Below are 23,006 nucleotides of genomic sequence, written 5' to 3' on the forward strand. Positions count from 1 at the left end.
ACATTGTGGTCATCTCACTTCAGTGTGTTTTATTGCATACAGTTCAGCACCATTCAACAAGGAGGAGCTGTCTTCCATCCTCAAGTTTGGTGCCGAGGAGCTTTTTAAAGAGCCAGAGGGTGAGGAGCAGGAGCCTCAGGTATGTAGTTAAATACTGAACTAGGGCTGGGCAATATATCGATTTTATATGGACATTGATATACTGTATGAGGCTAGATATTGTCTTAAATTTTGGATATCGTGATTTGACACAAGTGTTGTCTTTTCCTGGTTTAAAAGGCTGCATTACAGTAAAGTGATGTCATTGTCTGAACTTACCAGACTGTTCTGGCTGTTCTGTTATTTGTCTTTACCCACTTAGTCGTTATATCTACATAATTGGTGATTATTTATCAAAACTCATTGTGTTAATATTTTGTGAAACCACCAATTGTCAGCCCTACAATATTGCCGCAGTATCGACATCCATGTATTTGGTCAAAAATATTGTGGTATTTGATTATCTCCATATCGCCCAGCTCTATACTATTCCTACTAAATTATATATGTACATAATTACAACATTTTCTCTGAAATACATTGGAGAAGCATGTCATGGCCTTTTCTTCTCTGTAGGAAATGGACATTGATGAGATCCTCAAAAGAGCTGAGACCAGGGAGAATGACCCTGGACCCTCCACAGTGGGAGAAGAACTGCTGTCTCAGTTCAAGGTATACAAACGAGAAATATTTTTCTTTCTTTTGGGAGCAATATCCAAATGTGTGATGCTCTTGTTCAGCAATATAACATGTACAGTTGTTTATGACCTGAATTGTGCAGGTAGCCAACTTCTCTATGATGGATGAGGAGGAAATAGACATTGACTCGGAGCGTAGTCTGCGGAGTTGGGACGACATCATTCCCGAGGAGCAGAGGAGGAGGATGGAGGAGGAGGAGAGACAGAAGGAGCTAGAGGAAATCTACTTACTGCCACGCATGAGGAATTGTGCCAAACAGGTACACAACAGTCATGCCAAATACAGTCTATATAAACAAACTTTAATTTACGGGATAGTTATGGTGCCGCCAGAGGCTCCACCAGATGTCTCTGTGTTGGCATTCTAACCTCTGGTGGATTTGTGAGGACTATGGTTAACTGCTCCTCAGATCTCTGCAGGGTAAATCCAGACAGCTAGCTAGACTATCTGTCCAATCTGAGTTTTCTGTTGCACGACTAAAACTACTTTTGAACGTATACATGTTCCACCAAAACAAGTTCCTTCCTGAGACTATTTTACAGAGACACCGTGGCTCCGTCCAGCGATTAGCACTGCCCAAGATGATTGTGATTGGTTTAAAGAAATGCCAATAAACCAGAGCACGTTTTTCACCCATCCAGGATTGCTGTGTGGACTAGCCAGACCCTCCTCCGCAGAGCTGTGGAGGAAGGTCTGACAATGGGAGACTATGCCAAATACAGTGGCACTCATAAGTTTATGAACCCATGCTAAAGTTGATTAAAAAGAGGAATAAAAAAATCTACTTTTGGAAATTGATCTTAGGGTCTGAGGAAAAATCCAACCTTTAAGGACACCAATTTCCTTTGCGAATGAATAATAAATAAATAAATGTTGTTCTTTAAAATACAGGGGGCATATGTCAGTACATCCCTATGTTAAATTCCCATAGAAGATGTTTATTTTTAAAGGCCAGTTATTTCATGGATCCAGGATACTATGCATCCTGATAAAGTTCCCTTGGCCTTTGGAATTAAAATATCCCCCCCACATCATCACATACCCTTCACCATACCTAGAGATTGGCATGGGGTACTTTCCATAAAATCATCTCTCAATGCAAATCAAACCAGCTATTAGGCTAACTGAACTAAAACCATGCCAATCTCTAGGTATGGTGAAGGGCATGTGATGATGTGGGGGGGGCTATTTTAATTCCAAAGGCCAAGGAAACTTTATCAGGATGCATAGAATCAAGCTCAAACTGGCTTTAGAATAAACATCTGCCGCCTCTATGGGAATCTAACATAGGGGTGTACTTACTTATGCCCCCTGTATTTTAAGGAAGAACATTTATTTATTTATGATACATTATTCATTCACAAAGAAAATTGGTGTCCTTGAAGGTTGGATTTTTCCTTTTTTTTTTTTTCTTAAGGCATTAAGATGATTTTTTTTATTCCTCTTTTTAGTCAACTTGAGCATGGCTTCATAAACTTATGAGTGCCACTGTATAATAAGGACTCATGATTTAGGTTTTTTCTGGGAAAAGAATAACATCATTTGTGTGCTATTTGCACTTTGGGTTCTTGAACTTCCTGGCAATTTTCTTGCTTTTTGTTACCAGATCAGCTTTAACGCCAGTCAGGGCCGGCAGAGCAGGAACAGGAGGTACTCTGGGTCTGAGAGCGACTCCCCCTCAGACCGGAAAAGGCCAAAGAAACGAGGACGGCCTCGGACCATTCCACGAGAAAATATCAAGGGCTTCAGCGATGCTGAGATCCGGAGGTTGATACAATTTTATTTTATAGAGACGATGCAATTTTACACAGTTCCAATACAGAGCATGAAACTGATGTGCTGCACAGAGAGTTTATAGCTATTGCTAATTTTCAACTCTTGTCCCTAGTTGGGCATTTCATGTACAATGTAATTAAAATATACAGCTTCCAGTATCACAAAACCACAATACACTATAAATATGGAAATACATTAAAGTACACATCACACTTTGCTGCATGTCGTCCTTTCATGTTTTCAAGCTATTCTGTCAATTAAAGGCCATAAAAGCCCCAAAAACAATCTTAAAAAAAAAAAAAACATACACATCAGACAATACACATAATGTGGCTATCTATCCTCCTCACATATTCCTGTTAACATCTCTGTGAACTACTTACAGGTTTGTCAAGAGTTACAAAAAATTTGGAGGACCACTTGAAAGGTAAGCTGCATCAGATTTTCTTATCGTTTTTAACAGTTTAACAAATCAACATGCCACACGTCTGCTCAACGTCTAATCGTCACTCAGGTTGGACGCTATTGCGCGTGATGCTGAACTCGTGGATAAGTCTGAACATGACCTGAAACGCCTGGCAGAGACGGTTCACAACGGCTGTGTGAGAACGCTACGAGAAAACCCCTGCGGACCAGAGAAAACTTCAGGTAACCAAACCCATCTTTTTATCGCTTCAAGATTCCATCAGCCCCTGATGAGAAAGTTTTGTACATATATATTTAGTATTAGAAAAAAAGGGGCAGTGATTGGACTCAGGGCAGTTTCTCCACTGATGATTTGGGGTTGGAATGAAGGTGGGAGGGAGACGACGTCTGTTAAGTAGGGCTGGGCAATAATTCAATATGAAAATGTATCGTCTTTCTATGACGTGTATCGTCTTTCCTATCGTGATGAAATCATACATCGAGATATTGTGATACATAATTACATCATCTGAATTGATAATGACAAGCCCATACTTGCTCAGTTTTCTCAGAAAATCTGTTAACTGCTAACTTTTGGGGAATTTAGGAGAAATCTACAAAGTGTAGTAAAATAAACATCTGAATGTGTATTTAGGATTTTTTTTTCATGCCTGCCGTTACAGTTCAATGCATTGTGGAGAATGACAACGTTAGCTAACGGTATAGCTACACTATTGGTAGATACCTGGCTGGGCTAACCCGTAACTTTAGGTAATTGCTGACAGAAAGGTCTTCTTGAATCTTGTAGATTCCTTCGTGCAATGTACTCTGCTTCTGTAGCAATGAGTGACAGCGGCAGGTAAATAAACTTGCGTGATTGTCATCGAAACCAGCTTCCTCGGTAGCCTAGGTAACATCAGTCCGCCGTAGCCTTTTTCCTACTACCAACTACAAGGAACAAAGTATAACTATTGCAATGCGATACAAGGTAGTTTTATTTCTAACATTATTCTATCAACACAGACATTTACATTGATAGTCTGGCGTTATAATTTATTTGCCTCGGGTGTACTGTGGAGTGGGTAAGACTGTTTTTAGTGGCAGGCTAGTAGATACTGTTGACTTGCGCTAGCCTAGCACCAGCAAACTGCAACTGGAAGGACTGGATGAAACGTGTTAAACGGTCTCCACTGATAAACAACACACTGGCTAACTTGGAAATGAGGTCCTATGTCCAAAATTCTGAACCATCCCTTTAAAGAAGAATTTGATAACACACAGATGATCTGTTGATCTTTACAAATTCAAGACTCCTAAGTCTAACCATGGCATAGTTCAGTGCTGAAAAAAAGATTGAATTGAGAATTGAACCATGACACCCTAAATCGGCTTTGGACATTGACATTGCCTTTCTTTCGGAGGATTAAATGGGTGATACTTGATGAAACTGCACTGTTGTTTTTCCACTTGTTTGATGATCAGGGGGAAGAAGAGGGAAGGTTAAGGGCCCTACCTTCAGGATCTCAGGAGTTCAGGTGAACGCCAAGCTGGTTATCTCCCATGAGGAAGAACTGGCCCCGCTCCACAAGGCCATTCCTGCCGACCCAGAGGAGAGAAAGAAGTAAGCTTCCCGACACTGCATCATTTCTGTTGGACAGGATTGGCCATCACAGCTTATTTTTTATTGGTTTGTGTTAGGGCTGTCGCGATAACGGCAATATTAAAATACTGCACTATTGACATGCCGACCGCAGGGGATAGCAGCAATCTCCACAACCGCAATGTTCCCACCTACAGTGCCTTGCGAAAGTATTCGGCCCCCTTGAACGTTTCGACCTTTTGCCACATTTCAGGCCTCAAACATAAAGATATAAAACTGTAATTTTTTGTGAAGAATCAACAACAAGTGGGTCCCAATTATGAAGTGGAACGAAATTCATTGGCTATTTCAAACTTTTTTAACAAATAAAAAACTGAAAAAGTGGGGATATTATTCAGCCCCTTTACTTTCAGTGCAGCAAACTCTCTCCAGAAGTTCAGTGAGGATCTTTGAATGATCCAATGTTGACCTAAATGACTAATGATGATAAATAGAATCTAGCTGTGTGTAATCAAGTCTCCGTATAAATGCACCTGCTCTGTGATAGTCTCAGAGGTCCGTGTAAAGCGCAGAGAGCATCATGAAGAACAAGGAACACACCAGGCAGGTCCGAGATACTGTTGTGGAGAAGTTTAAAGGCCCGATTTGGATACAAAAAGATTTCCCAAGCTTTAAACATCCCAAGGAGCACTGTGCGAAGCGATAATATTGAAATGGAAGGAGTATCAGACCACTACAAATCTACGAAGACCCGGCCGTCCCTCTAAACTTTCAGCTCATACAATGAGAAGACTGATCAGAGATGCAGCCAAGAGGCCCATGATCACTCTGGATGAACTGCAGAGATCTACAGCTGAGGTGGGAGACTCTGTCCATAGGACAACAATCAATCGTATACTGCACAAATCTGGCCTTTATGGAAGAGTGGCAAGAAGAAAGCCATTTCTTAAAGATATCCATAAAAATGTCGTTTAAAGTTTGCCAAAAGCCACCTGGGGAACACACCAAACATGTGGAAGAAGGTGCTGTGGTCAGATGAAACCAAAATCGAACTTTTTGGCAACAATGCAAAACGTTATGTTTGGCGTAAAGCAACACAGCTCATCACCCTGAACACACCATCCCCACTGTCAAACATGGTGGTGGCAGCATCATGGTTTGGGCCTGCTTTTCTTCAGCAGGGACAGGGAAGATGGTTAAAATTGATGGGAAGATGGATGGAGCCAAATACAGGACCATTCTGGAAAGAAAACCTGATGGAGTCTGCAAAGACCTGAGACTGGGACGGAGATTTGTCTTCCAACAAGACAATGATCCAAAACATAAAGCAAAATCTACAATGGAATGGTTCACAAATAAACATATCCAGGTGTTAGAATGGCCAAGTCAAAGTCCAGACCTGAATCCAATCGAGAATCTGTGGAAAGAACTGAAAACTGCTGTTCACAAACGCTCTCCATCCAACCTCACTGAGCTCGAGCTGTTTTGCAAGGAGGAATGGGCAAAAATGTCAGTCTCTCGATGTGCAAAACTGATAGAGACATACCTCAAGCGACTTACAGCTGTAATCGCGCAGAAAGGTGGCGCTACCAAGTATTAACTTAAGGGGGCTGAATAATTTTGCACGCCCAATATTTCAGTTTTTTATTTGTTTAAAAGGTTTGAAATATCCAATAAATTTCGTTCCACTTCATGATTGGGACCCACTTGTTGTTGATTCTTCACAAAAAATTACAGTTTTATATCTTTATGTTTGAGGCCTGAAATGTGGCAAAAGGTCGAAACGTTCAAGGGGGCCGAATACTTTCGCAAGGCACTGTATAACCTCAAAACTCTGTGTAAAATTTGCTTTGGTGAATGGTGCATACATGAACAAACATATTAAACATTGATATGAAATGAATAATAAATACAGAAAAATATATACATACAAAATAACAAAGAAGAGAGAAAAAAAAGGCAGTTGCTCTCTTCAGACGCAAATGAATGTGTGAAACAAGTAGGCCTATGTAATTTAAAAAAACAATGACAAACAGCAGTGACACAAGGCTATTTCTAAATAAATATAGTATATGGGCAGGTTTTGATATTTCATCATGTAAAAATTGCCAGAATTAAAATTCCAGGAGAACAGCAGGCAGGAAAATCAAAAGGGTTGGTAAACAGGGGAAGCATATTTGATAATTTATCAGAATTGGATCATTTATATAAGTGGTTCCCAACCTGGGACTCAACTATTCTTAGACATAAGTAGGGGGGGCGCCAAGGAAAAAAGGTTGGGAACCTCATGTATGTATGTAGGTATGTAGGTATGTATGTAGGTATGTCGGTCGGTCGGTCGGTCGAATAGATTATCAGTGGGGTTTCATGGATGATTCGCTCGCGCCTCGCAGGAAAAAAATCGACTGCTGCAACAGCACAATTGTTCTAGCCTAGAAATCTAGACTCACCCTAGTGGCAGAACATTTAATTTGCAGCCAGGGAGGTCTAGCAACTCTCCGTTGGCTTGCAAGCTGGAAAAACCAAACTCTGGTCAGGCCAATCACATCGTGTATAGAGTCGGTGGTCTTCTGGAAGACTTGGAGTTCAGCTTTTCTTTGAGAGAAGAACAAAAAACGCCACTGAAGTCATTCTTAAAAAAGGAAGATGTGTTCGGAGTTTTGCCGACCGGATACTGCAAAAGTTTAATCTATCAACTAGCTTCTCTTACTTCTTTGTTGCTCTGCCTGGTTGTAGCGCTATCCTGTTGCATGCAGAGGGAATTTGAAAGACAACCGTTTGTCCCGCCCCTCGGATTGAGCACTGTCAATAGTGAGTTCCCAGACCCAACATCTTAATTGTCAGGCTATAATTCTTCAACATGGAAAGGAAGCAAGCAGCGGCCCGTGTAAACCCACTGAAAGATAAACTACTCTAATAACTAAAAGCAGTGTGTTCTTTAAAATAGAACCATCTGAAAGTAGTTCAAGGATGCCAGTGGGACTTAAGTTTGACTTTCACTTTCCAGTTGAAACTACATGTTTGTAAAGCAGCAGCAGCAATGTTTACAACAGCGAAGTCCCTATATAAAGTCGTACTGAGGGAAGGTTAGAAAGAATGAAGAAGACCGACATCCGTCAGCATCAGTAATTTCTCCTGTCCTCCTCCCTCTGCTGAGGGCCGATGACCTCATTGCATAATAATTAGCCATGTGGATTTACCACTAAACGAGAGTAGAGCCTAAATCAGATCTGCCACAGCGTTCGACGTAGGTAGGTTTAGGCATGGCGAGTGGGGATTGGTTAGAGTAGGAATACCAGGGTAAGCCAGTCAGATGCAGAATTTCGGCAGGCCACGAGGCACGGCCTTTGACCCTGACGTGTCTAGTGGATCCGATCTAGCATATACCCTGAAAGAGGTGGTTTCGGTTACCATCCCTAAAAAAATTATTTTCTATTTTCATCAGGTATCAGGCGGCCTTTTATGACCACACATATCGCGATAACAATAAAAATACTGTCATCACTAATACACATGAACATATAATATCTATATTCACATTATAGACACCACCGCTGACTATTCCTCTAAGAATTTGGCCAAAATAAAGCATATTGACCATACACAGTCCAGCCATATACTAGGTTTTGAAGGCAACACAATACCTAATAATAGCGTAACAATAAAGCTTATTTATATAGCATTAACAGGAAAAAGTCATTTGCAATGATGTGGAGCCACCCTAAATTACCGCAGGGGAAATCCCTGTCCAGCGGCAGGCCTTGTCTGTGTATATCCAATATTTTTTCCACAGTACCAGTCAAAAGTTTGGACACGCCTTCCCATTCAAGTGAATGAGAAAGCATGTCTGCACCTTTGACTGGTACTGTGTATATAAAGCAGCCTTGTTGCTAAACATGACATGACCAAATCTATTTTAGTGTCTAGATTTGAATTGTGTGTGTTTGAATAGGTATATGATTCCATGCCATTCGAAGGCAGCACACTTTGACATTGAGTGGGGGAAGGAGGACGACTCCAGCCTCCTCATAGGAATCTACGAGTACGGTTACGGCAGCTGGGAGATGATCAAGATGGACCCGGACCTCAACCTCACACACAAGGTCAGTTCAGGCACAGTACTTTTCCAGTCTTTTTGTGTGATCATAGAGGGGATCATGTGTATTATCCTGTTGTAGGGCTGGACGATTTGACCTAAAATCAAAATTCACAATTAATTGAACATTTTACCTTGATTACGATTAATAAACTTTTAAATTTTTTTTATTTTGTTCACTGAAAAGCTTTGTACTATAAATATGCCTATGTTATTTAGAAAAAAAACTATCACAAACAGCAGTGACACAAGGCTATTTCTAAGTAAATATAGTAAATGGGCAGGTTTTGATATTTCATCATGTAAAAATTGGCGGAATTAAATCTCCAGGAGAACATCAGGCATACGGGCAGAAAAATCAAAAGGGTTGGTAAACAGGGGAAGCATATTTGGTCATCATTTATATCATATATAATATGTCTTCTAAATCGTTTATAATAGATTAGCCGAAACAAGCGAGAGAGCCTCCTTTTCAATCGTGAAATACACACGTTGATGCTGGTTAAATTTCTTGGAGAAATATGATACCGGGTGCTCCACACCATTATCTCCATTTTGAAGGAGGACAGCACCCACCCTGCATCACTCGCATCAACAAATAGTTTTAATGGACGGTCGAATGCAGGCGCAACCAGGACCGGGGCGTGAGTCAGCAAAGCCTTCACACAGTCAAATGCCTGCTGGCAGGACGCACACAGCAGAGACGCACCTAACCGTGTCCTCCATGTTGCTTCCATGCTGCAGACTGGACGGGGCGGAGTTAGTGACTGAAGTACATGAACGCACACAGTGGGGAACGTATTAACAGGATTAAAAAACTGAAATGACATAGAAAAATGTGTGTCGATTAGAGGTTCTGAATAATTTTTCGATCAATCGTCCAGCCCTATCCTATTGTCTTGTTTTTAACATTACACAAACACTATATACTTTGGAGAACTTTATTTGTGAGGCCTCAAGTTCTGCAGCTTTATTGTTTTAGTTAACAGAGTTGTACTATACATAAATACATGTTTCCCAAAGTCACTATATTTGGGCAGGTCAGGCCCCTGCCCAAAAATATTTAATTCCTATTTTGTAATGTCTTCCTCTTAAATGTCAGTACAGAAGCAAGTGCAAACTAACATAACAGTGTGATGTGTTCAGGGTTCAAAATTAGCACCATCTATTAGCCAAATGCTGCAAAAATGTCTAAGTGGCTGGTAGATTTGTTTCACTCACCAGACCAAAAAACAACGGTAATCTATTAAGTGGCTGGTAAGATTTAAACCTTCACTAGCAGCTTGGCTGGTGAACGAAAAAGTGAATTTTGAACCCTGCATGTATTTGTATGCAGCCATTTCTAACTGTTCATTGTGTCCACTGTTGATAAGCTCCTACCAGACGACCCAGACAAGAAGCCCCAAGCCAAACAGCTCCAGACCCGAGCAGACTACCTCATCAAGTTGCTAAGCAAGGACCTGGCCAAAAAAGAAGCACAGAAACAAGCAGGGACAGTAAGTCTACATCTCAAAAAAGTCTAAAATTTCACAATCTAAGTTTTAGGCCTTAAATAATTTTAAACAGGTCTACATTTCATATATATATTATTTATTTATTTATTATTAATCTGTCGCTTTTATTCAATTGTTTTATATACCTTGCAGGTACTTTTGTGACTGCATTTTGTCATACTTCTATGGTGTGATATAGGTCTTAATTTTCATTCATAAAGGTCTTAAAGTCTTAAATTTGACTTGGTGAAACCTGCAGGAACCCTGATGTAATCTATAATATAGATATATTAGAATGTACACTACTGGTCAAAAGTTTTAGAACACCCCAATTTTTCCAGTTTTTTTATTGAAATTCATGCAGTCCAATGTCTTATTGTACTCTGAAATGAAAGAATGGAACAAATGAACAATTTAAGTTAAAGAAATCATGGAATCAATCAATTTATAAACCAAAATGTATTCTAAATTTTTGACTCATCAAAGTAGCTCCCTTCGGCAGATATAACAGCTGAACACACTCATGGCATTCTTTCTACAATGGAAATCAAATATTCTTCAGAAAGTTCTTCCCAGCTCTGTTGCAGAAGTTCCCATAAATGTGTGCCACTTGTAGGTTGCTTTGCTTTCACTTTTCTGTCCAGTTCATCCCAAACCAGCTCAATGGAGTTTAAGTCTGGTGACTGTGCTGGCACCTCCATGTTTTTAAGCTTACCACCTTGTTCTTTTTTCCTATGGTAGTTCTAGCATAGCTTGGACTTATGTTTTGGGTCATTATCTTGCTGTAGGATGAACCCCTGACCAACTAGGCGCATACCAGAGGGTACTGCATGGTGCTGCAAAATGCTGTGGTAGCCATTTCACTCTGTACAAATCACCGACCCTGGATCCAGCAAAACAGCCCCAGACCATCACGCTTCCTCCTCCATGTTTGACAGTTGATGTCACACACTGAGGAACCATCCTTTCGCCTACTCGACGGCGTAAAAAAATCCTGCTTGATGAACCAAAGATTTCAGATTTTGATTCATCAGTCCATAACACCTTCTTCCAGTCTTCAGTAGTCCATTGACGATGTTTCTTGGCCCAGGCAAGCCCTCTTTTCTTATTCTGACGTCTTAGCAATGGCTTTCTTGCTGCAACTGGACCTATCAAACCTGCAGCTCCAAGTCTTCTCTTTACAGTTGAAACTGAGACTTGCTTACGACCAATTATTAAGCTGTGCTTGAAGCTGTTGTCCTGCGAGCTATACCGCAAGCTGTTGACTCTCAGAAACTTGTCTTCTGATTCTGTTGTGGCTTTTGGGTCTGCGCAGACCTCTTCCTGTCAGAGTTTCCCGTTCTAAGTGCCTTGTGCCCTTTGATGGTGAAGAATACTGTACTCACTAACACCTTGACCTTCTTCGCAATTTCTCTGTAGGAAAGACCAACATTCTTAAGTGTTATGATGGTCTGTCTCTCTTTCATTGTTAATTGCCTTTTTCCCGCCATTTTTATAGCAACACACTACTTTCTGCAGTACAATACTGTTCAAATAATACTCACGAGGGTATGGTACCACAGTGTGTTCCAACAATACTTTTATACAAACAGAGGGGGTTGTAAGTAATCCAGACAAGTGTGAACACCTGTGGGAATTGGTAGCACCAACTTTCAAAGCTTGATCAACCTCCATTGCTGCAGAACAGCTTTACATTGTTTACCCATTTCTTGTTCCCTGAAAAAGGCCTTTTTGTAAAATTATGAAATGTACATTTTTCATTTTGGGTAACCTTACTTTTTTTTTTTACTTCAGGCAGTTCACCACTTACCTTTGTACCATTTCGAGCTATTCATTGGACTTGAACTGCTAAAATTTCAATAAAAAACTAAAAACATTGGGGTGTTCTAAAACTTTTGACCGGTAGTGTATGTCGACCAGAATCTACCATGCCCACTCTGTATGTATGTAGGCCAACTCACGGAAGAGGAAACCAAGAAGTAAAAAGAGCAAAACTCTGAAGCCAGCAAAGACCGAAGAGGTGCTGAAGAGCACGTCCTCCGATCCCCCATCGGACAAGAGGTCAGACGATGAAGACGAAATTGAGGAGGAAAAGGTACATTTAGATGCCACTCGTACTGCTTTTGTTGCCTAGCATGAAATGAATGCTTCCTTTTGTCAGTTTGGAGTGGATGTGTAGCGTGCTTTTTTTTTTCTCTCTCTCTCAAATATTTTTTCATTGTTATTTCATCACACAAATAACAGAGAAGATGCTATGAAAAATGACAGCCCATGCCTGTATATCCCTCCCCCAAACGTCATCTAACAGCCGGTACTTTAACACACACAAAGTCTGGAGTTTAAAAAAAATGGAGACAAGTGCTGGAAGTCAGGTTAAATAGCTAGAAGTAAAATAATGGGGGAACAGAATGTAAATGCATAGATGAATAAATAACTGATGATAATCCCAAAATAAAGACCGAAAAAGGCAAGTAAGAGAAAAGGTACATAAAAAGGGACATAACAATTTAAACAATGTGACTGAAAATTATATTACAGTGAACTAATGTAGAACAGGGAGAGAAGGAGAGTGCTTCTCTAAATTGACTGGAGCAGGGGTCCTTATTGGTTTTTAAGCCAAGGACCCCTTTACTGAAAGAGAGACAGAGCAGGGACCAAAGGACAAGTAAAGTTGCATATTAAACTGGGCCTACAACCTAAAGCCTTTACACATACCTTTTGTAGTACATAGAATACTAAGCTATTAAAATAAAAAATATGGCATGATTTTATAAATCATCTTTTAATGTTAAACATACGTGTGGCTAGGGCTGGGCAAAATGGAGATAATCAAATATCACCGTATTCTTGACCAAATACATCGATATCGATATTGTAGGGTTGACTATTGGTGCTTTCACAAAATATTTTCACAATTTGGTTTTAGATAAATAATCATCAATAATGTTTCAAGTGTAATGTAACAGTTTCAAGTGAAATTATAGAAAACAAAATTCCCAGCTTTGTACTGACTATGTTCACATGCATGCACAAAAATAGTGTGATCTTAAAACAAATTTGCAAATCTTCAAATGATATTCCCTCAAAATGTTTGACAACAGATTTTCTGAGAACATTGAGTTGGTTTACAATAATTTGGCGGCCCTCCTGCAGTAACTCTGAGGACCCCCTAGGGGTCCCAGACCCCTTGTTGAAGATCTCTGGAATAGAGATTGGGAAAGTGTGTGTGTGTGACGTGTTTGGACCCTTTCAGGAGGCGGCGCCGGTGAAGACAGCGAGCAGACGGGGCAGAGCGGACAGGGTGGCGCTAAAGGAGGAGGATGAAGACGAGGAGCCTGAGCAGGAGGAAGTTTCTTCATCAGGGGAGGGGGAGATTAAAGAAAAAGAGATCAAAAAAGAGAAGAAGGAGGAAAGTTGGGACATCAAAGAGACAAAGGAGACAAAAGAGAAAAAAGAAACCAAGCCTCTGGAGGCAGTACATAAACAGGACGAGAGCATGGAAAAGGTGAAATAATAAATGTCTATGTGATATATTGCTTTACTGCTATTTACCATAGTTGTGATTCATTAAATGAATTGCTAATTATGCTAAAGGCTGACAATGTGACGCCAGAAACACACCGCATGCTGAATAGTGGTGCTGTTTTCATTTCGGGGCCCATGTTGTTCAATCTGTTGGCCACACCGGCTGCGATCAGGCACGGAGCGGCCGCGCCGGCCCGAGCACTGCAGCGATCATTCCGCTGTCTCCTCTATTTCTCCCGTGAGGAAAATGTATCAAGCCAAGCAGGTAGTCACATACAGGAAGGCCACAGTGCAGCTAGATACTTCACAAAATAAAGCAAATTTCAAAATTAAACACCCCGGTTTGATGATTTTTAATGTCTTGACTTCTCAGCTGTCTCCAGCGAGACACGCGATCAGGCACTCGGAGAGAGACAGACGGACAAAGTGACGCACACTCACACACTCACTCACTGAGAGGGAGGGAGAGGAGAGAGAGAGAGAGAGAGACGTTTTGTAGAGTGGAGAGGAGAAGGATGGCTTTGTGACTGGCACGGAGAACTGCACGTCTGGTGTGAACAGCCAGGTGCGCGATCAGGCACGAATCTACACGTCACAGCTATTCACTGCGCTTCAGCGTGCGGTGTGTTCCTGGCCTAAGTAAGTTAGGGGGAAAAAAGACAATGGTTTGGATTGGAATTAATTTTTAAATCCTTCTCATCAGAATGAAGTAAAGACTGAGGTACGAACCAAGAAAGTCTCTGATGTGCCGGTCCATATTACAGCAAGTGGAGAGAATGTGCCATTATCTGAGGAGTCTGAGGAACTGGACCAGAGGACCTTCAGTGTGGTATGTTTCACTGATAACCAAATCTTCAGATAGAATATCTATTTAGTTAAATGTTCAGCTTATGGCAAAACAGCAAACAGTTTTAAGTATGTATTGTCTGTCGTATAGCGTAGTAATACAATAACGAAATTGTCTTAAAGGGTAATTTCCAACCTGGACCCTATTTTCACATGCATTGGTTCCTAAGTGACTGATGTGAACAACAATCTTTGAAATTGGTTCAGTACTGAGCGAGGACGCTGTAACCGGCAGCCATGAACCGGTCTGCAATGTAACACTAGGACAAAGCGTAAATTTGCGTGCACTAAAAATAATGTTTTTGCTGCCCGACATGCTCAGATTATTATTCTAAGTGTCTGTCTCATATAATATGAAACTGGACAATATCCAGAGAATCAGGTGCAGACATTGTCCAGAGTTGCTCTTTCTCACATGTAGCACACAACAAGAGATTGTCCGTGTGAGGCTCAACATGATTCCAATAATAAAGTTGTGGATTAGAGTTGCTGGAGTTGACCTTTGTTTGAACGTTGCAGTGTAAAGAGAGGATGCGGCCGGTGAAAGCCGCCCTGAAGCAGCTGGACAGGCCGGAGAAAGGGCTGTCGGAGCGCGAGCAGCTCGAACACACCAGACAGTGTCTCATAAAGATCGGAGACCACATCACCGAGTGTCTGAAGGAGTATTCAAACCCTGAACAGATCAAACAGTGGAGAAAGTTAGTACACACACACACACACACACACACACACACACACACACACACACAGAGACACAAGTTAAGCTGATCATCAAGGCAGATTTCATGTGGGTCAATGTCGGATTGAATGACTTATGAACGTCTTTGTTCATATGTCCTATTTGAATAGGACGGTACTGGATTCAATACTTTTTAGGCACCGACCGAATTGCCTCTAAAGGATCGAGTATCGAAAAATTCCTGGTCATTCAATACCCAACTTTAATCTCTACGGAGTAAATCTCATCAGCGTCAGTGAGCAAATGAGCATGCAGCATACTTCTACCAAGATCTAATCATTGTGTTAATCTGTGATTGGCTGTCTGACATCGTAGAGACAACCAGGAAAAACTCTACGTTACACAGATATGTGCCCTAATGTTGGAATTTCTTTTAGTTTTATAAAATTGTTAAGGAACTGGTATCGAATTCATGGTACCGTATCGGAATATTTTTTTGTGTGTGTGTTCTTGTTTAACTATATTTGTGGGGTCCCGACAGCTTTGTGGGGCCAAAATGCTGGACCCCACAACTTTAAAGGGCTGTTTGAGGGTTAAGACTTGGTTGTAGGATTAGGGTTAGAGTTAGGGTTAAGGTTAGGCATTTAGTTGTGATGGTTAGGGTAAGGGGCTAGGGCTATGCATTATGTCAATGACGGGTCCCCACAAAGATACTGCCAAAAACGTGTGTCTGTGTGGCCTGTAGTTTGTAGAGCGCTTGAGTGGTCAATAAGACTAGGAAAGCGCTTTATAAATCCATTTACTGTATTTAAGACCATGTTTGTCTTTTACAGAAACCTGTGGATATTTGTTTCCAAATTCACTGAGTTTGACGCCAGGAAACTACATAAACTCTATAAGCATGCAATCAAGAAAAGGCAAGAGAACGCCCAGGTATGTGAAGGCCCTATAGTCATTCTTCATTTGGATTACAGCATGACATCCTTTACTGACATTAGAAATCCATCATAACGATTCTTTCCTCAGGCAATGGAGCAGAACACGAGAAGTATAAACCCCCACGGCTATAAGCATGCAGGTACATTCAGCTTCCCTCTGTTGTACGTAGAGAACAAGATGAGCAAGTTGTCACTGTGTACTGATTGATTTGCGGGCTCGGTCCTCAGATATTGAAAGGCTGAAGGACAACTCTCACCAGGACGACAGCAGCAGGGACAGCTACAGCTCGGACCGGCGATACCACGAGAGCAGCGGCAGCAAGGAGAGACACAGCTCGGAGTCCCACAGGAAGACCACAGGAGGGGAGTCCCGGAAACGGCCGTACTCCTCCTTCAGCAACGGCAAAGATCACCGAGACAGAGACCACTACAGACCAGACAGCAGGGACAGGGACAGAGACAGACAGGACAGGTGAGGGACATGTGCTGCTCTCAGGAACAGAATGGGCCTGGGGGGCGAGGAGATATAAAATGTGGGGTCTGGGGGTCTTCTCCCAGGAAATTCTGAGCGCCAAAGACTTCATTTCATGCATTCTGATACATTTTACGTTTTTGAAACGTCTTAATTTATATCAAGGAAAACCCCAAATTCTGGTGCAGGTAACAGTTAAAAATATTAAAATATAATGGAATATAATGCAGTAAAGGGGGCTTTTGAGAAGTCTAACCGCATCACTGACTTCATAAAGTTTTGTATTTATAACACAGATTCAGTGGAACATTTAAAAACTTCTTCTACAACACCTTAATATTTTGTGCTGCGATAGTCTGCATTACAAAGAAAACTAATAATCCAATAATAAACCGATAAAAAAAAAAAAACTTACGTAAATTGTCTTTCCCATTTTAAATCCTTGTGTACCTAGCCTGTATGCTGTACAAGTTTATATGTTGTGTTTTTGTTGCTGCTGTGTATGTTCCTCCTCATGCACATTATGAAAAGGCCCCGCAGGAAATCACTACTGCTTTTATTGTGTAGTATACAGAGACTACAACTGTATTTCATTGTACAACCCTGTCGGGTCAAGGACTACCCCATCTGAGGGTTGTACCCCCCTAAAAATATCATTAAAACCACGCTGTGTATGGGACATAATAGTGTTAATTTCATCAGACAAGACAAGACTAAATATGTTCGTCAACGACCCTTTTTTTCCATAACTATGATGAGACGATGACGAGACTGCGCCAATGTCCAAAAACGCTGACTAAGACTAAATTAACATGCATTATTGTTGATGAAAAAAGACGAGACTAAAATGTTTTGCATAAAATTAAAACTAAGATAAAATCTCTCTTCATTTTCGTCTACAATCGTCTCTACTTTTCCATCATGAGCGAGAATATTCAGCTGTTACTAGGGTTGGGTACTGAGACCCGGTGCTAATACGGCCCCGCCCGGTGCCTTAACGACCGTTATGTACCGGACCGAATAGCAAGGCGGATTTCGGTGCCACTTAAATGCCTGCGCTTCTCTCTGATGCTCCTAAACGGACGTTAGAGGGGACCGAAATATCGCTGCACGGGACGCTAGTTAACGCCATACTTGGCAGCAGGTAATGTTAGCCTACCGTTAGCTAGTTAACACTACACCTGACAGCAGGTAACGTTAGCCTACCGTTAGCTAGCAGCTGGAGTAAACACAGTTAAAATGCTGACAGCTAAACGGTGTAAAAGATTGTCTGGATTTCACCGGAGAGGATTCCAACAGGGGGACGTACAACAGTCTGTAGCTGCTGTTGTCTGAAAAACAACACAGAGTTACATTCACTTCAAACAGGGCTGGACTGGGACAAAAAATCGCCCCTGGCATTTTTGGCCCAGGCAGCCCACACCCACCGTGATTGGTCAGACACGTTCCCTGCAGACAGTCCTCTTAAAATATGCGTGCATTCTATTATATGAGTTGCCTAGTGTTCAGCGTTCACGTGATAGTTTTGGAACCTTCAAGAGGAGTCTCAAGACTTATCTGTGGATCTTACACTTAAATAATTCATTCATTCTTAGTTATGATTTGTATATTTATGGTTTTTTTTATTATTGATATTTGATATTGTATTGTCATTATTGTTTTTATTACTATTTTGCTGGACAAAAGTGTCTGCTAAATACAATAACCCTTCCAAAAAAGCTGAGAGTAGTATGCCCTGGAAAAGAGCTAATTAAGCCATTCAAGGGACACTGATGCTTGTATCGCCACTGATTTTAGAGATCACACAGACTTTTCAGCTACCCAACAGGCTAACCGCTAGCATTTTCAATGTAAGCTTAAGCAGTTAGGTTACCTGACAGCCACCAACTTTAATGTTACAGCCAAACTGCTTGTTGTCGTTATGACGTGAGGCACACACACACACACAGCCTCCCTCCCTTCCTGAGAGTCCCTGTTGATTTGCCTACTCCTTACCACATCGTCCTCTACTCTCTCTTCCATCTTTTCCTCACTCGCTCCCATGGCCCTGTCATGGTCACTCGGCTTCTTCCCTGTCATGAAGCTGTTTCTGCTTCTCTGTATAGCCAGCCACCTCTCCTCCTCCTCGGCTTCAGGTAATGCTGATGTTGAAGCAGCTACTGCAGCCCCAAACATGTCAGAAATGTTGGCACATTTTGAGGAATCCGCCTGTAGATTCTTAATCTTTTTCTCCTGTAATCTCTCTGCACCTCCCTTGCCCTTTGGTGGTCGTTTGTCCATTTTAACGTGGATAAACTTCCAGCATAACTATTACAGCTCGTGTCTCAGGGCCGGGAGGCGTGGCCATAGTGGGATTCGTACATTTGCGGCCCGGAGTGTGGATGGGGGTTCCTGGATTTGATTGGGTCAGGCCAGTGTCAATAAAGAATATTAACCAATGGGCTGCTGTGAGTTCTTCCACAAAGAACAAACAAAAAAAGGCCTATTTATCTGCGACTGGGCCCAAAAGTGCGTCGGCCCACCGGGAAAATATATATAATTTATTTTTAAATAACTATTTGACTGAAATGGTTATCAGAAATAATCTCATAAATAATTTATTTAAAAAAAGACTAAAATTTTTTGACTAAAACTTGACTAAGATATATTGAGTTCTCTTTTGACTAAAACTAGACTAAAATGATGAGACTTTTAAACGACTAAAACTTGAATAACAAAAGATATGTGAATCACTAAATATGACTAAAACGTACACACATTGTACAAGGACATTTAGCACAAGACTAAATAAAAAAAATAGGTGACAAAATTAACACTAGGACATAATATATACTTCAAATAATTGTGTAAGTAGTAACAACACAAACGGGGCAAAAATGTGTTTAAGTTTAGAAACATTTTGAGTCCCCCCCCCCTCCCTTGCCTCACAGTGGCTTGGTTTTCTCCCTTAATGTTAACGTTAACTGAAGTCTGGTAGGAGAGAACGAATGACGTCAGTAAGTAGGCTGGAAGGCTGTTTTATTCACTTTAACATGGTCATTAATAAATTATTCATGACAAAGAAATTACACATTTTTCCAAGAGTCCCCTATGTTAGCAGGTATAAAGTTACTCAGCTTGTTTGGTAGCTTGATGGCTAGTTAGTTAGCTAATGCTAGCTTGCTAATTCCTCCCACCGTGCCTTCATGCTACACGCTGGTTCCAGAAGATGAGCCGGACAAAGTGTCCCTCCTCTGGTTAGAGCGCTGGGCTCTCCTACGCTGTGACACGAGAGGGTGGGAATGACCCATTAACTTGTTAAACTTTACTAATTTAGTCATGGGCCGGCTGGCTAGTTAGCTAGCTAGCTGGCTAGGAGGCTCAGTTCTCATTTCATCATCATCATCATCATCTATATTAGAGAAAATCACTTCATCTGATGTTTAAAGTGAACAAAACAGCGTTGCCGGCCTCCTTACTGGAGCTCCACGACTACACATATCATATACAAGTATGTATTATATGTGGCCCCTTCCATAATTGCTCTCAAGGATTTTATGTTAGATGAAATGTACGCCTATGGCTACAGAATATTTATACACTAGCACTGAACAGGTTTAAGTTGAATTTGTGTGTGTGTGTGTGTGTGTGTGTGTGTGTGTGTGTGTGTGTGTGTGTGTGTGTGTGTGTGTGTGTGTGTGTGTGTGTGTGTGTGTGTGTGTGTGTGTGTGTGTGTGTAGATACTACAATGACGGTAAGCACAGGAAGCTGGAAGAGTTCCGCTCCAGCAGAGACCATTCCCACTCGGACCACCGCTCGTCCTACCGCTACCACTCGGACTGGCAGGCGGAGCAGCGGGCCTCGGCCAGCGGGCCCCGCTCGCCCCGGGACCAGCGCTCGCCCTACGACTCGCGCTCGCCCCTGGGACACCGCTCGCCTTTCGACTACTCGTCGGACCACAAGAGCACACCGGAGCAGATCTGGAGCAGCCGCAAGACATAACGGCTGCTGCCCGGGCCTGCTAGTAGCAGCCATAGACTCCAGCACCCAGCAGATGCCTTACAGGGACGGTGGACTCCAACCGGAAGCCTCAGTCAGTTCAGCATGGCTGGCATCTCCTCGCTTTCAGCTTCACCTTCATCTCGGGAACCTCGGAGATGGACGCCAGGGAGCAGCTCAAACCAGGCAGCAGATTCAAAATAAATCAAAGCATATTTTTCTATCAAAGAGTTTAAAGCTGCATCGTTGTGTTCCACAGCACGCGGCGCTGTTTTTTTGTTATTTTTATAAAAAAAAAAAAACTTCTGGAAAACTGACACAGTTTGACCCTGAGTGCTGCCTCATATTCCCCACCAACCAATGACACTGGATCCTGTATATGACTGTTGTCTGTTTGTCCGTGCGTCTCTGTCTGTCTCTCTATCATGCTTACTGTGATTATCTACCTTATTTAAGTGTTCACTCGATGAGAAGTCGGTTGTCACACGAATCACGTTACATGTCGATGTAAAGGTGTCCGGGCTCAGGCTCACCTCCTGAAGTACCTCATTCACAGCGTTTCTCATTTTCCTCAGCAGGTTTTCTTTTTCTTCCAGGCGTGAATTATTTAATAACATATCTTAGCTGTAAAAAAATAAAAATAACCTGGATTGGGGTTTTTTTGGAGAGCGAGGTGTATCATGTTTTTTTTTTTTTTTTTTTCTTTTAATAATACTGTTGTAAATTTTGTAAAATAGTAAATCAGTGGTCTTTTTCCTCAGGCTTTTTTGGATTTGTTATGACTCTACTTTCCCCCATCAACTCAGGCTTTTTTGTCGTTCTACGAGTAAGTTTCTGTATAATAGTTCTTTCATGATAATGCTTCAGAATGTAACTTTTGGTAAAGGGAAAGTTCTTTAATGATGCTCAGTTTTATTCACTAGTGCTTAGTTCTTTTGCCTCAGTGTGTTGAAAATCAGAAAGTTGGAAGGAACGGACTTTTGAAATCAGTCTGTCTTTCAATAGAAGCACCTGTTAGATCTTAAATAAACTCGACTTTTTACATAATTTTTTTTTTCTTGACCTTTCAGTTTTCTTTTCTACGTAGGCAATAATGTCAATGTTTCTATGCAGCCAAGTATATTTGTGGTGAACCACCCAACTGAATGAAGTCACTGTTACGGTTCACACTGTTGTACATAGATTTCCTCTATATTTCAAAATGAATTTACACTGAAAGTGCATGAATTTTTATGAACTGTTTTATATAGTTGTTTATGAAGCCATTAAAAATCAATCACTGTACTCACTCGTACCAACTCTCTTCAACACGGTGTCACGTTTTTGATTTGTGCCAGCGGTCAGGCGTGTGTGGACGATGACCTTACGCTATCACAAGCAACGCCTGTCAGGATCCAATCCCTGCATCAGATCAGGGATCTTTAAGGTTTTTTAAACCAAGGACCCCTTAAAGGGGAATTTAGTTTTTTTTTTTTTTTTTTTTTAAACCTGGACCCTATTTTCCTATGTTTGATGTCTAAGTGAGTGATGGGAACAACAATCTTTGAAATTGGTCCAGTATTAAGTGTGAATGCTGTAACCAGCAGCCACAGACTGGGCTGTAATATAACTGTATGGGGCAAAATCTTCAGCATCAGTTTGGTCCACTAAGTTCTGTTTTTGCTGCTGACAGACTCAGATTAATATTCTAAGTGTCTCTCAACATTATGAAAGGATCCCTACAGAGATAGGCCTTTTTAAAACCTCTTTGAGACCTTTCTGTTTAACCCGAAACAGGTCGCTAACGCTAAACCCACCAGACTCCATTTAAAAAAAACAATACTTTTAGCGTGTATAGAGCCAACATATTTATACATGTAAATCAGTAAACTGTTTATTTCATTTTTATTTTATTAGAGTTATGATGGTTGGAAAAGTGGAAAGACGACCCAATAGTTCATAATTATATTTAGTTTCTGTCGACTTTGAAGTGTATTTTATGAGGCTAAAATCACTGATTATTTACATGGAGTCTGGTGGGTTAATGGAACCCAATTTCGCAGATGTTTTTATGTTTAAAAAAAGGATCTTACTCTATACCAGAAAGGTCGACCTCCTCAGAAATCCTTTCCATAATTTATCAGACACTTAGAATATTAAACTGAGCAAAACGAGCACTTTAGTGAAGGTAAATACAAGTTGGGCAATTGTCCTATTAACTTACATTGTAGCTTGTTTCTGCCGACTGCAGCGATCTCTCTTGACCCTTGTGTTGACTTTGGGTCAAATTGATCCGTTTTCAATTTTTGTTTATCATAAAATATGGGACGTAGAAATAAGTGCTGAAAATGTGTAGAAGAAAAATGTAACAATTTAAAACGGAAAAGGCAAAACAAACTGAAAAAAGGCGTCAAAAACGTCGAAAAAAACAAACAGATTGTTGTTCCCATCAGTCACTTAGACACAAACACAGGAAAATAG

The 23,006-nt window shown here is 41.1% G+C and overlaps 1 protein-coding gene across 1 annotated transcript in view; it reads left to right on the plus strand.

Moving 5' to 3' along the window:
- The window catches only part of chd1 (chromodomain helicase DNA binding protein 1), a 44,770-nt gene extending 22,916 nt beyond the window's left edge, over positions 1–21,854 (plus strand). The window contains exons 20-36 of the mRNA XM_039779187.1: positions 43–139; positions 616–711; positions 821–997; positions 2,345–2,505; positions 2,900–2,941; positions 3,029–3,162; positions 4,402–4,540; positions 8,472–8,622; positions 9,989–10,111; positions 12,060–12,203; positions 13,362–13,613; positions 14,337–14,462; positions 14,999–15,177; positions 15,992–16,091; positions 16,185–16,236; positions 16,325–16,568; positions 20,288–21,854. Coding sequence (XP_039635121.1) covers positions 43–139; positions 616–711; positions 821–997; positions 2,345–2,505; positions 2,900–2,941; positions 3,029–3,162; positions 4,402–4,540; positions 8,472–8,622; positions 9,989–10,111; positions 12,060–12,203; positions 13,362–13,613; positions 14,337–14,462; positions 14,999–15,177; positions 15,992–16,091; positions 16,185–16,236; positions 16,325–16,568; positions 20,288–20,549 — 2,479 coding nt within the window. The 3' untranslated portion in view covers positions 20,550–21,854. The remainder of the gene's footprint in view (positions 1–42; positions 140–615; positions 712–820; positions 998–2,344; positions 2,506–2,899; positions 2,942–3,028; positions 3,163–4,401; positions 4,541–8,471; positions 8,623–9,988; positions 10,112–12,059; positions 12,204–13,361; positions 13,614–14,336; positions 14,463–14,998; positions 15,178–15,991; positions 16,092–16,184; positions 16,237–16,324; positions 16,569–20,287) is intronic.
- Positions 21,855–23,006: the final 1,152 nt, after the last annotated feature.

Source organism: Perca fluviatilis, chromosome 17 (assembly GCF_010015445.1).
Source record: "Perca fluviatilis chromosome 17, GENO_Pfluv_1.0, whole genome shotgun sequence".
Taxonomy (NCBI): Eukaryota; Metazoa; Chordata; class Actinopteri; order Perciformes; family Percidae; genus Perca; species Perca fluviatilis.